This window comes from Pelophylax lessonae (assembly GCF_965119305.1).
Source record: "Pelophylax lessonae genome assembly, chromosome: 8".
NCBI classification, from domain to species: Eukaryota; Metazoa; Chordata; class Amphibia; order Anura; family Ranidae; genus Pelophylax; species Pelophylax lessonae.
Genome location: NC_138775.1, coordinates 236,703,657 through 236,719,006, shown reverse-complemented (window position 1 = coordinate 236,719,006; position 15,350 = coordinate 236,703,657). Strand labels below are relative to the sequence as shown.

Genomic DNA, 15,350 nt, shown 5'->3' with positions numbered 1-15,350 from the left:
GCAAAAATGACGTATGGGTACCCCAATAGGGGGCGAGCGCGCGCCGCCGGAGGCGCGCTCCCGCTCCCGCTCGCTCACTGTGATCGCCGCGTGTGTGCCCGGCGGACCCAATGTCCGCCGGTCACTCGCGATTGTCCGTTACAGAGGGAGAAAGGCAGGCGGCTAATGTAAACAAAGCCGCCTGTCATTCTCCCTTGTGTAAGTGCAGAGATCATACGGTCCTGCTATGCAGGATCGTATATCTCTGTAGTTACACAAACAGCCACATCCCTTTACAGTTAGAAGTACGCCCCTAGGGACACACTTAACCCCTCCTTCTCCAATAAAGTTAACCCCTTCCCTCCCAGTGTCATTTTTACAGTAACAGTGCATATGTATAGCACTGATTACTGCAGTAATGTCACTGGTACCCCCAAAAGTGTCAAAAATGTCAGTCAAGGGTCCGATCTGTCCGCCGCAATGTCGCAGTCCCGCAAAAAAAAATCGCAGATCGCCGCCATTACTCGTTAAAAAAAAAAAAACAATAAAAATGACAGAAATCTTTCCCTTAGTTAGTAAACGCAATAACTTTTGCGCAAACCAATCAAAATACACTTATTGCGATTTTTTTACCAAACATATGTAGCATAAAACAAATTGGCCAAAAATGTTAAAAAATTTTGATTTTTACATTTTTTTGGGGGGAATTTCATATAAAAAAATGTGAAAAATATTGTTATTTTTGCAAAATTGTCACTCTTTTTTTGTTTATAGCGCATGATCAAAAAATTGCACAGGTGATCAAATACCACCAAAAGAAATCTCTGTTTGTGGGAAAAAAAGAACATCAATTTAATTTGGATACAGCGTCGCACGACCGCGCAATTGTCCGTTAAAGTCACGCAGTGCTGAATCGCAAAATACCCCCAGGTCAGGAAGGGGGTAAAATCTTCTGGGGCTTAAGTGGTTAAAGGAGAAGTACGGGGAAAGCTTGTTTGTCTGTACCTCTAAGGATCACAAGCAGTTACTGTTAAGGTATTCAGGCAGCCGCAGGTGCGTAGATTACTCCACCCTGCTTAGCATTTAACAGGTGTATTTATAAAAAACATTGATAAAACCGACAATGCTGCATTTGGCCATTAGGTGGCGTCTATGGTAGCACTATCTAGTGGCCAAATGTGGTATTATCCATTTTAAATTGATGAAAAACATTTGATCAGCACAGAAAATAGCCTGATGGCATTCATTTTTTGGCACACTCGAACAAGAAGAATGTATGTACTCTTTCACTGGGAAAATTGCTATGCAATTTTTACTTTTTATAAATATATCTGTGTATGGCTCAACTAACTGCTTGGTGTTTTTTTTTTTTTATAGCTGTAGAACCCTGGGATGTCTCCCTCTTGTTTTTCTATAATCTGCTCAAATGGTAAAACTTTAGTTTACATATCTGTAAGACAGGATATTCACAACCACACCCACTATGAGCCATGTATGTTTTTATCTAACACTGGCTAACTGATTTCAATAAGAGTGACAGAATGTTACACAGCAAAAATGGAAGCAGTCCCCCCCCCCCCCCCCCCCATCGTCCATATGAGGAGTTCTGTGAAATTGGACTGCAAGGATTATATACAATTCCGTTTAGGGTAATTTGAGTGGACTTCCTGGCTTTAGCACAGTTTCAGCATTTGCTGGCTATTATCAACCTTCATTGTTCCCTGGAATTACTCATTAAAGTGTTACTAAACCCAGGACTCTGCATTCCCTATATCTGGTCTCCCACAGTTCACAGAAGGTGGAAATGCAATTATTTTAGCAAATATAAACTGATAAATACCTTTTCTCATCTGCAGTATAAAGCAGTCTTGTGACTTCTACCTGTTCCTGGTGAAGCTTGTAGGAGGAGTTTTCATACTGCACTGAGCTGTCCTTTGAGGCTGCAGGGCTCCAGACCCTCTGTCTAGACATTTCTGGATAGTGCTGATTGGCCCTGTGCTGATCACATGCACTCTCCCAAGAAAAAAAAAAAACCTCTCTACCAATACACACCAAACTGAACATGTGCAGCCTGACACCACAGGCTTTGTCTGATACGGACATGTTTTGGAGTCAGTGGAGGAAGGGGAGGATCTTTGCATACAGGATCAAGCAGCCTTTTTACACAATGCAGAGGATTAACCCCTCAGGTTCCACAGTGAGTATAACAAGCATGGGTAGCACTGCCCACCTTAAGGGCTACTGAATTTCTCACCTTTCAGGTTCCCCTGGGTTACCAGTAGCCACTGCATGCAGAATCTTAAGACTTTATTTTCTGGCTCAGTCAATGAACAGTCTAGGGGTTGTTGTTTTTGTTTTTTTATTTTATATGGGGATGGGAAAAGGGATGAGTGGGATACTCCAACACTTAAACTATTTACAATGGTGAGGACTTCTATCTGAGAATGCAGTAAGTCCGCAGCTTCATCCTGCCACTAGATGAATATGAATAATGTTCTTGAGCACTTATCTTCAGGGTACTCACCTAGTACCCCCTTTCTATCCACCGGCTGACACTCATCCTCTGACTACTCTACTCCGGGGTGGCCCCCTTCCTGGTCAGGCCCTTAGACACGGTCCCCTGTACTCACGATACTGCTTTTCAGGTTCTCCAGTGTCTCAACTCCTGCTAGTCAGCTCTTCTGGACCTCTGGGGTCAGCTACACACTTCTGGCTCACCAGGTCGACTGCCTGTGACCATACACCAACCACTGCAGAAGAGGAGGCAGCCGCCACCCTCCTTCCGGGACTCTGCTCACCAGCCAAAGACCCCGAGCACATGTGCTCATGGCTTTTTATACTACACCCCACAATGCACTGAGACAGCAGTCTGTGCCAATCACTGGGGCTGTATCAAAGCCTGTATGTCCATTGGTTAGGTTTTCTCCAATGTCCAATATGCCTCCCTATTGGACCAGTGGGGACACTCCCCTAGACAAGATGAATCAAACACTGAGCACATTAAGCTGACCTAACTCACAGATCCTGCTCTCTGTTAAGCAGAGAGAATATAGAATTTACCTGCTGCTCCTATGATAGGCAGACAGAGCCAAAAACTTTACTCACTCTCTAGCACCTACCTAGGAGGGTGTTACACATGCTTTACTGTATATATAGGCTGATTTTACTGTAAGAGTTGGTTCACACTATGGCGACACAACTCTGTACTACTTCGGGAGCGACTTCTGAAGTCCCGTGCACCGCGACTTCGGCGCGACTTGCACGGACTTCATATAATTGAAGTCTATGCAAGTCGCTCCGAGGTCGCCCCGAAATAGTACAGGACCCTTTTTCTAAGTCGGAGCGACTTGTGTTGCTCCTATTAGAACGGGTCCTGTAGCAGTCAATGGACCGCGAGGGACCGTGACTTGTCAGGCTGACAAGTTGCCTGACAAGTCGCAGCAGTGTGAATCGAGTCTTATAGGTTTAGTAACACTTTAAGTGGACAGCACTGATGAAGGGCTACAGTAGCGTCTATAATGCAGATTTAAATTTTATCTAACATGCATGGCACAATGCCTATTACCGTCCAGACTGTTCCAGAAGCCAGTTGAAGTGAGGCCAGGCAGAGCGGGTCAGGACAGCTCGAGCTGGGAAGGTGATTCTCTGGGGAAGATCCTTCACTAGATTGTACATCTTCACAATCATTTCTCTGGTGTATGTTCTGTTGGAGATAATCGGTGGCAGGTACAGCGTCACCCAGCCTGGGGAGATTGTGACATCTGGGAATTTCTCCTGTACTAAACCCAGAAACCTGCAACGATGGATCACAGTTACAATAACTACTGTCATTAACTTATCCTATTCACCAAAATATCACTAACTTGCAAACAATATCACCAAATATTTCCAGGATACTGACTGTGTGGCATTGATTCCTATCTCATGGTTGACATTGGGTCCAGCCACAATGTCCGCATTTATCCACACAGGGCGGTTGATTTTCATCTGTGATGACTTTTTCAGCAATATGTCAAGTGACGGGCTGACAGCTTGGAGGCTCTTGAAGTCCAGTTTGATGCCTGTATAGAAGAAAAAGTTAAACTGTACAACTGATATATAAGAGGTTCAAGTATCTCAAATACAAAAATAGTATATTTGCAGCTTGAAAGTACTTAGATGTGGTGACTGCGTGAGTTTTCGTGGCTTTTTTTCCTTTTTATTTTCACTTGGTGATACGTTTAGTAACACTTTTAGGACTACAGAACATCACTTCTCTATAAAGGGGAGCAGTGACAGAATAAGGTCATCCAGCGCCCAGGGCAAGGATGCCAAACTGCGCCCCCCTTCCCTTAGGGTTAGGGTCAAGGCGCACCCCCCATCCCTGAAATAAACCATTGCGCCCTGAGGGGCAATCGCCCCTCCTGTGAAGCCCTTATCCCGGCCCTGAAGAGTAGGCGTATTGTAGTTCTCAGGACTAGCTGGGAACAATCCTAACTAACAACATTCAACACAGGCAGATAGCACAAGAAGTTATATGCTCACAAGATTTCTGAGAGGACCAACAGTTTTTGTTTCCATTATCAAACAGTCATAACAAAACACTTTCATATTTTTTTAAAGCTAAATTCTGGGATAAGTAAATATTGTCTAAATACAAAAGTTATGTGCATTCTTACATGAATCTTGGTGTGATTTCTGTACTTCTTCCAGATCTGTTCAGTAATCCAACATAAACTTTAACGGAGCAGGAGCTTTCTGTAACAAAGACTGGTCACTGCTGCTCTCTCTCCATGTGCAGTGTGACTGGTCTTGTCTCCGCCCCTCCTGTCGTTTTCTGCAGAGAGCCACAAACTATGTACAGCACAGTGATGATATTATGTTTTATAATATCTGGGTTTCCAAAGGCACTTAGCCTAAAAGCTTATTTATATTCCCTGTGGCTACTGACAGTTTTTTTCCCTGGATTTCAGCTTTAACAAGTCAAAAAGGGAGCAAATAACAGACGTTAATTGTTATACACTGCTCAAAAAAATTAAAGGAACACTTTTTAATCAGAGTTTAGCATCAAGTCAAGTAAACTCCTGGGATATTGATCTGGTCACTTAACTAGCAGAGGGAGTTGCTAATCAGTTTCAGCTGATTTGGTGTTATTGAAACAAACAAAACAGGTGCACTAGATGGGCAACAATGAGGCGACCTGCAACAGGAGACCACTGACTTTTTTTTTCCCTGCTCAACTTTTCTGACTGTTTTTCGCTAGTTTTACATTTGGCTAGGGTCAGTGTCACTACTGGTAGCATGAGGCGATACCTGGAACCTATAGAGGTTGCACAGGCAGTCAAACTCCTTCAGGATGGCACATCAATACGTGCCATTGCTAAAAGGTTTGCTGTGTTTCCCAGCACAGTCTCAAGAGTATGGAGGAGATTCCAGAAGGCAGGTGGCTACTCTTGGAGAGCTGGACAGGGCTGTAGAAGGTCCTTAATCCATCAGCAGGACAAGTATTTGATCCTTTGTGCAAAGAAGAACAGGATGAGCACTGCCAGAGCCCTACAAAATGACCTCCAGCAGGCCACAGGTGTGAATGTCACTGACAAAACAATCAGAAATAGACTTCATGATGACCTGAGGGTCCAACGTCCTCTAGTGGGCCATGTGCTCACTGCCTGGCACTGTGGAGCTCGATTGGCATTTACCATTGAACACCAGAATTGGCAGGTCCGCCACTGACTGTGCTTTTCACAGGTGAGAGCAGGTTCACCCTGAGCACATGTGACAGATGTTAAAGGGTCTGGAGAAGCCATGGAGAACGTTATGCTGCCTGTAACATCGTTCAGCATTACTAGTTTGGTAGTGGGTCAGTGATGGTTTGGGAAGGCATATACATGGAGGGACACACAGACCTCTACAGGCTAGACAATGGCACCCTGACTGCCATTAGGTATCGGGATGAAATCCTTGGACCAATTGTCAGACCCTACCCTTGGTCTTGGGTTCCTCAGGCCCTACGCTGAGGAACCCATGACCCTACACTGGGTCAGTGGGTCATGGGTGCCCACTGTGGCAAGACAATGCCCGACCTCATATGGCGAGAGTATGCAGCCAGTTCCTGGAGGATGAAGGAATTGATACCATTGAATGGCCCCCTCGCTCGCCTGACCTAAATCCAATAGAACACCTCTGGGACATTATGTTTCGTTCCATCCGACCCCGCCAGGTTGCACCTCAGTCTGTTCAGGAGCTCAGTGATGCCCTGGTCCAGATCTGGGACGAAATACCCCAGGACACCATCCGTCTTCTCATTAGGAACATGCCCCAACGTTGTCAGGCATGTATACAAGCTCGTGGGGGGCATACAAACTACTAAGTACCATTTTGAGTTGCTGCAATGTAATTTCAGAAAAATGGACTAACCTGCTGCATCATTTTTTCACTGATTTTCGGGGTGTCTTTGAATTCAGCCTTCTGTAGGTTGATAATTTTAATTTCCTTCAATCAAACGATGTGGCATCCTTTCGTTCCTAACACATTACCCAGTCCATATCAGTATAGATATCCAGCATGATATTTTTCCCCATTGAGATCTGATGTGTTTTCAAAGTGTTCCTTTAATTTCTTTGAGCAGTGTAATTTACATATGCTTTAAGGAATACTTCATTATACATTTTATAGCACCTTGTCTATTCCACATGTAGGCAGGTGCAGTTTACTTTCTCCACTGCAGGTGATGCTCTTCTGCAGCGGCACTGTTGATGGAGAGACAGTCAAGAGGAAAAGGATTTCTCTATGGTTTCCTGGGTCACTGGGGAAGCTATCCTATTGCATGCTGCCACCCCATGTGATTGTGGTGGTCATTTTGGATCAGGCAGAGCCTATTTAAGACCCTGACTCCCAGTTTTGGCATGCATTCGGCAAGTGGGGAGTGTAGGTGTAGGAGTGTGGGTACTCCACCTGTCAGGGACAGTACTAGCGGTAGGGAAAGGTTCCTGATGAGGAGGGAAAGGGTAGGATCTTCAACTCCTCTGGACATCTTCCTGATTGGGCACAAGACGGCCAGGCTACATTCTGCCCTCTCTACAGGCGATATCAGCCCGGCTGAGTATTGCTCTATTTACATTGCTGAAAACCTTGAGTGCACCCAGTTGAGTGGCTTCCCTCCAGGTTTTGTTGTAAACTGTTACTGAATTACTTCAATACAAGTTCTCTACTGGACTTAACTGTGTGAATTATCACCACCTAATCACGCTGCACACCACCTACACACAGATAACCCTTAAATGGTCATAGATTATATACCAGAATATTACCTTTATGGGAAAGCAGCACAGCGTCCAGCCATTCTTGCAGTGTATTGTCACTGTATACATCAGGGGGATGAGCCATGATAGGAATATTTGTCTCATTGACTGTTCCTTGTCCCTGAACATTGACATCAGCCTCCAACACCATGATTTCACCTGCAGGGTTATACATAGTATTCAGATGAAGATTTGTAGATGCTCCCTCGATTAATATCATTGTGTCAGGAATTCAAACAGCATCTTTGCTACATGACTGCTAGAGAACATCAAGTACAAGATAAGTCACCTAAAGAGCAGGAAATCTTCCTAATAGGGCATGGGCTGATATAATATTACTGAGTCACACGAGACGTAAACTTAAGCTGGCCATACAATGATTGAAATTCTGCTGGTTCAGTGTGGACCAGACGAATTTTGATCAGTGTGTGGCCACCCCCCACTCGACAGAAGTTTCTTGTTGGATCAACATCTGTCAAAGGAAAACACTGGAAAACAGACAGGTTCTAGTATCAGTGAGCATATAATGTGACCTGTTTCTCCTGAGGTTTTGAGCCTTCAAACCTCTGTAAAAATAAGTCACATTATATGCTCACTGATACTAGAACCTGTCTGTCAGGCCTCAGTAGCCAAGAATCACACTGGTCGGGCTAAGTATTGCTTACTAACCATACCTACCTCACTGCCTTGTATACATATTGGGTGTTAATCATACCCTTAGGCGAAGTGGCAGCTCTCCTGAGATCTTGTTTTTAAATGCTGACATGGCAATGCTGTATACACCAATGGAATCTATAAGGTTGATGCCAACCACACTCCTGAAGAAGAAGAAGCTGTGAAAGCCCCGAAACGCGTCGGGTGGAGGAAGTCAATCCTTTTTTGCCTATCAACATTGGTGTAATGTGTTCCATGTTCAAACATGTCCATATAGCATTGGTGTTTTTATGCTAACTTAAATAAAACTTATTTTTATTCAAATTATTTAGTACTTGGTGCCTTCAAAGTCCCACTCCAAGCCAAATTTTGTTTATGGTTTAACACACGTCAATATACTGCAGTAAACGTGCACTAACACAGTTCAATATACTGCAGTAAACGTGCACTAATGCACTTCAATATACTGCAGTAAACGTGCACTAACACACGTCAATATACTGCAGTAAATGTGCACTAACACATTTCAATATACTGCAGTAAACGTGCACTAACACAGTTCAATATACTGCAGTAAACTTGTACTAATGCACTTCAATATACTGCAGTAAACGTGCACTAACACACGTCAATATACTGCAGTAAACGTGCACTAACGCAGTTCAATATACTGCAGTAAATGTGCACTAAGGCACCTCAATATACTGCAGTAAACCTGCCCTGAAACACTAAACTGACACTAAAGTAAAAATGAATGGTCACACTACACTCACATTGCACTATCACCATATTCACACTATATTTACACTCACAATAGCACACTATAGCATATATATATATATATATATATATATATATATATATATATATAATATATATATATATATATATATAATGTGTGTGTGTTTGGACAGAATTTTTTCACACAACACTATTAGCCAAGTCCCAAACATGGGCCATTACCTGTTTTTTTTATTTTTAAAGAGTCATGTGGCTTCTTCTTGTGGTTTGGCTTTTATAACTAAATTATCTAAAGAGGGCTAGTAAAAACAAAATCAGTTGGGTTTATTGGAAACGCTAATAAAAATACAATTTTAAAAAATATCACCTGTGTAATAAAATTCGGGCCCTTTGACTGGCTTAACATTGTTACCCTGTGGTAACCCTGTGGTAACAAATTGAAAAATGTGATTTTACCACTCTCCACCGCAAGTTGAGGCAATGCATGAACTGTAGCAGAATGATCTTCACTATGATTGCTACCGCAATGCACCTTGTAAATGCACACCAACACATGTCAACTGCAGTGCACCACAAGGCAAAAATAGGAACCATCTGTGATTGTGGTGTGTTGAAAAAGAGTACATGGCCATTTGTGTGTGCATTAGCATCTCTCAATGAATAGGCTGCATTAACACAATATCTTGAATACATTGATGGAATGTAAAATGTAAACCATACTTACTGTTTAGGGCTTCCTGCATTTCGCTTTTGCTATTGGCTCTATGATACCAGGTGACGAGTAACCCATCCTCGGCTGAGATCTGCCCAATGGACTTTAGGTAGTCTAACATATCTCCATCCGTGCTAAACCCAGGCTTGGAATCTGCTGAGAATCATAAGAGCTTCAAACTGATCAAGAAAAGCTGTTTTGTAAACTCATATAGATAAAGAGAAGATTAAAGAGGATTTCAAGGAGAGTTACAATATTTCTGTTTACTGTAAATCTTTTGAACTGTTTAGGGATTTAAAGCCCTCAGCTGATAAACTTCCACAGATAGTGGTAAATATCAGAAACCTTCTGGTCTCTAAACCATCTTCCTTCAACAAGAACGGGTAGTTCTGTTCTGTCTTGCTAACAGACAACGCAATGACTAGACTGGTGTTAATAAAAATTAGTATATGTGGGATAATGCAACCAAAATGAATACATTCTGCTTCAACAAGTTCTACTGAAGGCACGAGACTGCATGCATTTGCAATAATTGGTGAAATTTTACTTGAATTCCCAGCTTCTTCACCAAACGTCTAGTTCAGCCTGTTGACTTCAGTAAGGCCGGTAGAAGGACAGGAGCTGATCAATCTACCATCCCCATAGCAGCCTTTGGGGTCTGAACTGCATATGCATAGACCTTGAGTGAAGCCAACGTGAAGTATAGTAACGTAGTGGACCTTGATGGCGAGATCTCGGTAAGTATAGAGCTTTGGGTGGAAAGAGGCGGCCATAATCAGCTCAGAAGGGGCAGCGGCAATGGGGTAAGGACATTTTGTTTGACACGTTCCCTTGAAAGGAAACCAGTACTGGGAGAAATATGAAGCCAACCGTTGTGAACCTCTCCTTCTGAAAATGGTAGTTGTCTGATTGCCTCTGCCTTCAATATTTTCTTAGTCCCTGGCCCAGGATAAATATGTAGCAACTAAAAATGCATCTAAAGCTAAGGCTTTTTTTAATAAGTTTGGTTATACTTAAAGTGTCTTTAAATGAAATCTATAACAAAAATCCTGATCTGCATACTTGTTTCTGGTGAATGACCCAAGGATTCCATCCTACATTTTCCCAAATCTACTTTCAAAGTAAAGTCTGTCATTAGAAGGCTGGTAAACTTTTATTAACGGGCTGAACATTGTGTTTCGTCTAATAGGTGGAAGTGGTGTTAGAAACTCGTCTTGCTCCAAATTGGTAGGGTCTGCAAAGTCAAAGGAGTCATTTAGGAGGGCACTAACACACACTGACTATCTAGAGTATACTGAGTGTACAGACTTCTCTGTGGGTATCTGCCACCACCATATAAACAAGCCACAATCACTCACCAAACTGTCTCCAAATCTTTAAAAAAGGACAAGATACAGTGCCTTGAAAAAGTATTCATAACCCTTGAAATTTTCCACATTTTGTCATGTTACAACTCAAAACGTAAATGTATTTTATTGGGATTTTTTGTGATAGACCAACACAAAGTGGCACATAATTGTGAAGTGGAAGGAAAATGATAAATGGTTTTCAAAATTTTTTACAAATAAATATCTGAAAAGTGTGGCATGCATTTGTATTCAGCCCCCTTTACTCAATTACTCCTAACTAAAATCTAGTGGAACCAATTGTCTTCAGAAGTTACCTAATTAGTAAATAGAGTCCACCTGTGTGTAATTTAACCTCGGTATAAATGCAGCTGTGAAGCCCTTAGGCCCCTTTCACACAGGCGGACCGTTCAGATCCACCTGTCAGTTTTTCAGGCGGATCTTAACGACCCCCCCATGCACCCCTATGGGGCATCGGATGTCAGCGGAGACATGTCCGCTGACATCCGATCCGATCCATCAAATCTGGACGGATGGAAACCCTATTTTCCATCCGTCCATCGGATCGGATGGGATCGGATAAGAACGGACCGACGGTCCGTTCCCATCCGATTTCCCCCATAGAGATGCATGGGGATCTGACAGCTGTATCTCCGCACAGACAGTGTGTGTGAAAGAGCCCTTAGAGGTTTGTTAGAGAACCTTAATAAACAAACAGCATCTTGAAAGGCCAAGGAACACACCAGACAGGTCAGGGATAAAGTTGTGGAGAAGTTTAAAACAGGGTTAGGTTACAAAAAAATATCTCAAGCTTTGACCATCTCACGGAGCACTGTTCAATCCATCATCCGAAAATGGAAAGAGTATGGCACAACTGCAAACCTACCAAGACATGGCTGTCCACCTAAACTGACAGGCCGGGCAAGAAGAGCATTATTTGGAGAAGCGGCCAAGAGGCCCATGGTAACTCTGAAGAAGCTGCAGAAATGTACTTCTCAGGTGGGAGAATCTGTCCACAGGACAACTATTAGTCATGCACTTCACAAATCTGACCTTTATAGAAGAGTGGCAAGAAGAAAGCCATTGTTGAAAGAAAGCCATAAGAAGTCTTGTTTGCAGTTTGCGAGAAGCTATGTGGGGGACACAGCAAACATGTAGAAGAAGGTGCTCTGGTCAGATGAGACCAAAATTGAACGTTTTGGCCTAAAAGCAAAATGCTATGTGTGGTGGAAAACTAACACTGCACATCACCCTTAACACACCATCCCCACTGTGAAACATGGTGGAGGCAGCATCATGTTGTGGGGATAACAGAAAACCTGTTAGAGTCTGCAAAAGAGTTGAGACTGGGGCGGAGGTTCACCTTCCAGCAGAACAACGACCCTAAACAAACAGCCAGAGCTACAATGGAATGGTTTAGATCAAAGCATATTGTGTTAGAATGGCCCAGTCAAAGTCCAGACCTATATCCAATTGAGAATCTGCAAGACTTGAAAATTACTGTTCACAGATGCTCTCCATCCAATCTGACAGAGCTTGAGCTATTTTGCAAAGAAGAATGGTCAAAAATTCCACTGTCTAGATGTGCAAAGCTGGTAGAGACATCCCCAAAAGACCAAAAAAATCTCAAAAAAATAAATTTACATTTTTGGTTGTTACATGACAAAATGTGTAAACTTCAAGGGGTATGAATACTTTTTTGAGGCACTGTAGGTTGGGCAACAAATGTAATTTGCAGACCTTAGCTTTTAATGATCAGCAAGTGTGTGCAGTTTTTGTATAAGCGATCCCAAAGTCCTGCACTTGATCAGGATGTTCGCCCGAATCTCTAAAAGGTTTGATCTAGAAAAATCCTTATGTTTGTAGGTCCCACCATGCTACACCATGGCCAAACCTCCTTTGGAAAACCAATCAGCCAGCATGGATTTTCCCATCAGACCTTTACTATTTTCCCTACAGCACCCTTTGTACTCTACAGATAAACTTGCAAATCTCCTGATGCAAACTTCAGTGTCTGTTGCATACATGCACACCCATCCTGCGACAAATGTCTCTAGACAGTTTGAGGCTCACATCTCTCAGATTTTGCAATTAGAATAAATGGCCCAACCCAAGGTCCACAGGTAAGTAGCAGATGTGCTGGGCTGTCCTGTTTGTCAGTGCAGGGCAGAGGATAATTACAGCCAACTTTAGGCTGAATTAGAGGTTTTTGTTATATGACAAACAAACCCCTAAAGCAAATCTAAACCCCCCCAAAAAAATGTATATATTGCAGTATACCAGTCCTTAGATGTGATGGTTTCCATAGTTTTTACCTTTTAGGCTAAGAAAACCAAAACCCCAATTGTGAAAATTCTTCCATGCTGTGGGGCTGCATCTGCACTGCAGGTGTTAACTGCTTGTACAAGTCTAGGGGAGAATAGAAGCACTTCTACTTACCCGATTCTCTACTCCCCGGCAGACGCCCCCTATGCTCGGGTGGTGGCCTGTCCTTTTGGCATTATCACATCCAAAGCAGAGCTTTGGACCATGCATTGGTCTTGATGATGTCGGGACTTTAAAAGACTTGAGCATGGGGGAAAAGATGCTCCTGGGACTAAACTAAGAGAACAGAGGAGTGGGTAAGTAAATCTTGTTTTCTATGCCCCCTAGACCTGAATGAGCAGTTAACCCTTGTAGTTGGGTTTTATTCTACTAGTGCCATTAATTCACCATGCAATGGAGATACAAAAAGTCAGATATGCTTAAGTTCAGCCTGTGTGAAAACCATGGCTCTCTCCATAGATACAATGGAAAGATACGTGTATATGGAGGGACAGGAAGCGTGATATTTGCAGGAACATCAGGTTGAAATAAAGGGGAAGATTCTTGAAAAAAAGAAAATGAATGTAGCCATCACATCCAAGAAAAAGTAAGCTGCAATATATTACATTCTGGCGTCCTCCAGCACTGTAATTAAGGTGTACGAAGGAAAGAGATACACTGCTCAAGGTAATGGGAAGCTTGATGACCAACAGCGGTGCTCGCCCCGGCTCACCTCCGTAGACAGTCAATATAGAAAAGAAATGGCTGCACTCAAATGTGGTCAAAATCCAGGTTTATTGGACATCCCAATGTGGCAAAAAAGTGGCAAGGTAGACGCGTTTCACACACTAATATGTGTGCTTAATCATTACAAAGATGATAATGATTGTAATGATTAAGCACACATATTAGTGTGTGAAACGCGTCTACCTTGCCACTTTTTTGCCACATTGGGATGTCCAATAAACCTGGATTTTGACCACATCTGAGTGCAGCCATTTCTTTTCTTTATTGACTGTAATTAAGGTGCATGCTACATGTTAACTAAAGTAAAGAGTTGACACAGGCCTTATCTTAAGGACCTGAATCTATTTGGGGTTACCTATCTTGGGGCTGTTTGGCAGGTAGTGAGGTCCTTGGTGAATAGACGAAAATTTAGAGCATGACATAGACAACATGGAGTCTTCCTCCTAATACAGAAAAGGGGATGAGGGGTAGTGAATGTCTTTGTACAGCGCTAAAAAAAAAAGACAGGAGAACCTGTTTAAATCTCATACAAGGACTGCTAATGAGCCCCAGGGCCCCAACATCTCTCAACACCAATGAGTCTCTTTTCCAGTGCTGTGTTTTCGTAGAAGATCATGAAGCAAGTTTGCTTCTTCTATGCCCAACGCTACCAATTGTTTCATGATAAATAACAGCTTTCATTTTTTGATGATTTCTTGCCATAGCCATGTATAAAATGGCCAATGTAAATTATACAATCAGTCCACTAGTCTATCCTTACCTTTCTTTGGAGGCTGTCCCAAAGTTAAGCAGAGAGCAGCGATTGCGACACACACCCCAACAAACACAAAGACTCCCGCTATAGTTCTTAGATCTGCCAAACTGCAGCGCTTCATGGTGACATTAACAACTTCTTCCTAACTCCAGGGTATTACAGGACCTTCCGATCTGTGGATGGCGAGCCTTCCTATGGATGTAAGTGAGTTCCACTTCCTTTATTCAAGACCACAATAAACGTTCTGCTCTTTTTAAATGTCTTCTCGCATTACAGAAAATCCTCCAGCTGCTCCTCCATCTAACAACAGCTTCATTCTATAGGCGATACAAGATACACGCTAAGAACTCTGCCCCTTGGAGTTTATGCTTCAGCATTCTTTCCCATAACAGCACAGAAATGCAGCCGTTTTCAATAGGTAGAGTGTATGTATTATTATCATGGACTTCAGTAAAGCCAGCTCCAATTACAGCTTTCTACACCCCTTTCTAACAAGGCAATTTCCAGAAAAATCATGGCTCAACAGTTCTGTTTTTTGTTAATCGTAAACCAGGGGGTTATATAAGTATGGGATCTGTCTAAAATTCCACCTTAAAGGGAAACTGTACTGTATCATCGGTGAATACACATTTTGGAACTATGGGCTGAAAAAAAAATGACATAGATGATGTCCCTAGCTTTAACCCCTTTTTGATAGAAGGTAAAACACATATTAATGCCTAAACACAGTTTTGCAACGTTGGTATGTGTTAGTAAAACTGTACAAACAAATGCAACTAGTTAGCGCAGCCTTTTTTTATTTTTTATGATAATTGAGCCTTTATTTGGTGGCA

At 42.6% G+C, this 15,350-nt stretch overlaps 1 protein-coding gene across 2 annotated transcripts in view; it reads right to left on the bottom strand.

Moving 5' to 3' along the window:
• FAM151A (family with sequence similarity 151 member A) overlaps positions 1 to 15,060 on the bottom strand; it is a 34,290-nt gene extending 19,230 nt beyond the window's left edge. The window contains exons 1-5 of one of the 2 annotated variants that reach the window (XM_082266198.1): positions 14,524 to 15,060; positions 9,379 to 9,519; positions 7,269 to 7,418; positions 3,881 to 4,040; positions 3,545 to 3,772 (exon numbers count right to left, since the gene is read on the bottom strand). In XM_082266198.1, coding sequence (XP_082122324.1) covers positions 3,545 to 3,772; positions 3,881 to 4,040; positions 7,269 to 7,418; positions 9,379 to 9,519; positions 14,524 to 14,638 — 794 coding nt within the window. In that variant the 5' untranslated portion in view covers positions 14,639 to 15,060. Of the gene's footprint in view, positions 1 to 3,544; positions 3,773 to 3,880; positions 4,041 to 7,268; positions 7,419 to 9,378; positions 9,523 to 14,523 lie in introns of both variants that reach the window. The other variant, XM_082266197.1, reaches the window with a different exon arrangement.
• Between the last annotated feature and the right edge of the window lie 290 nt (positions 15,061 to 15,350).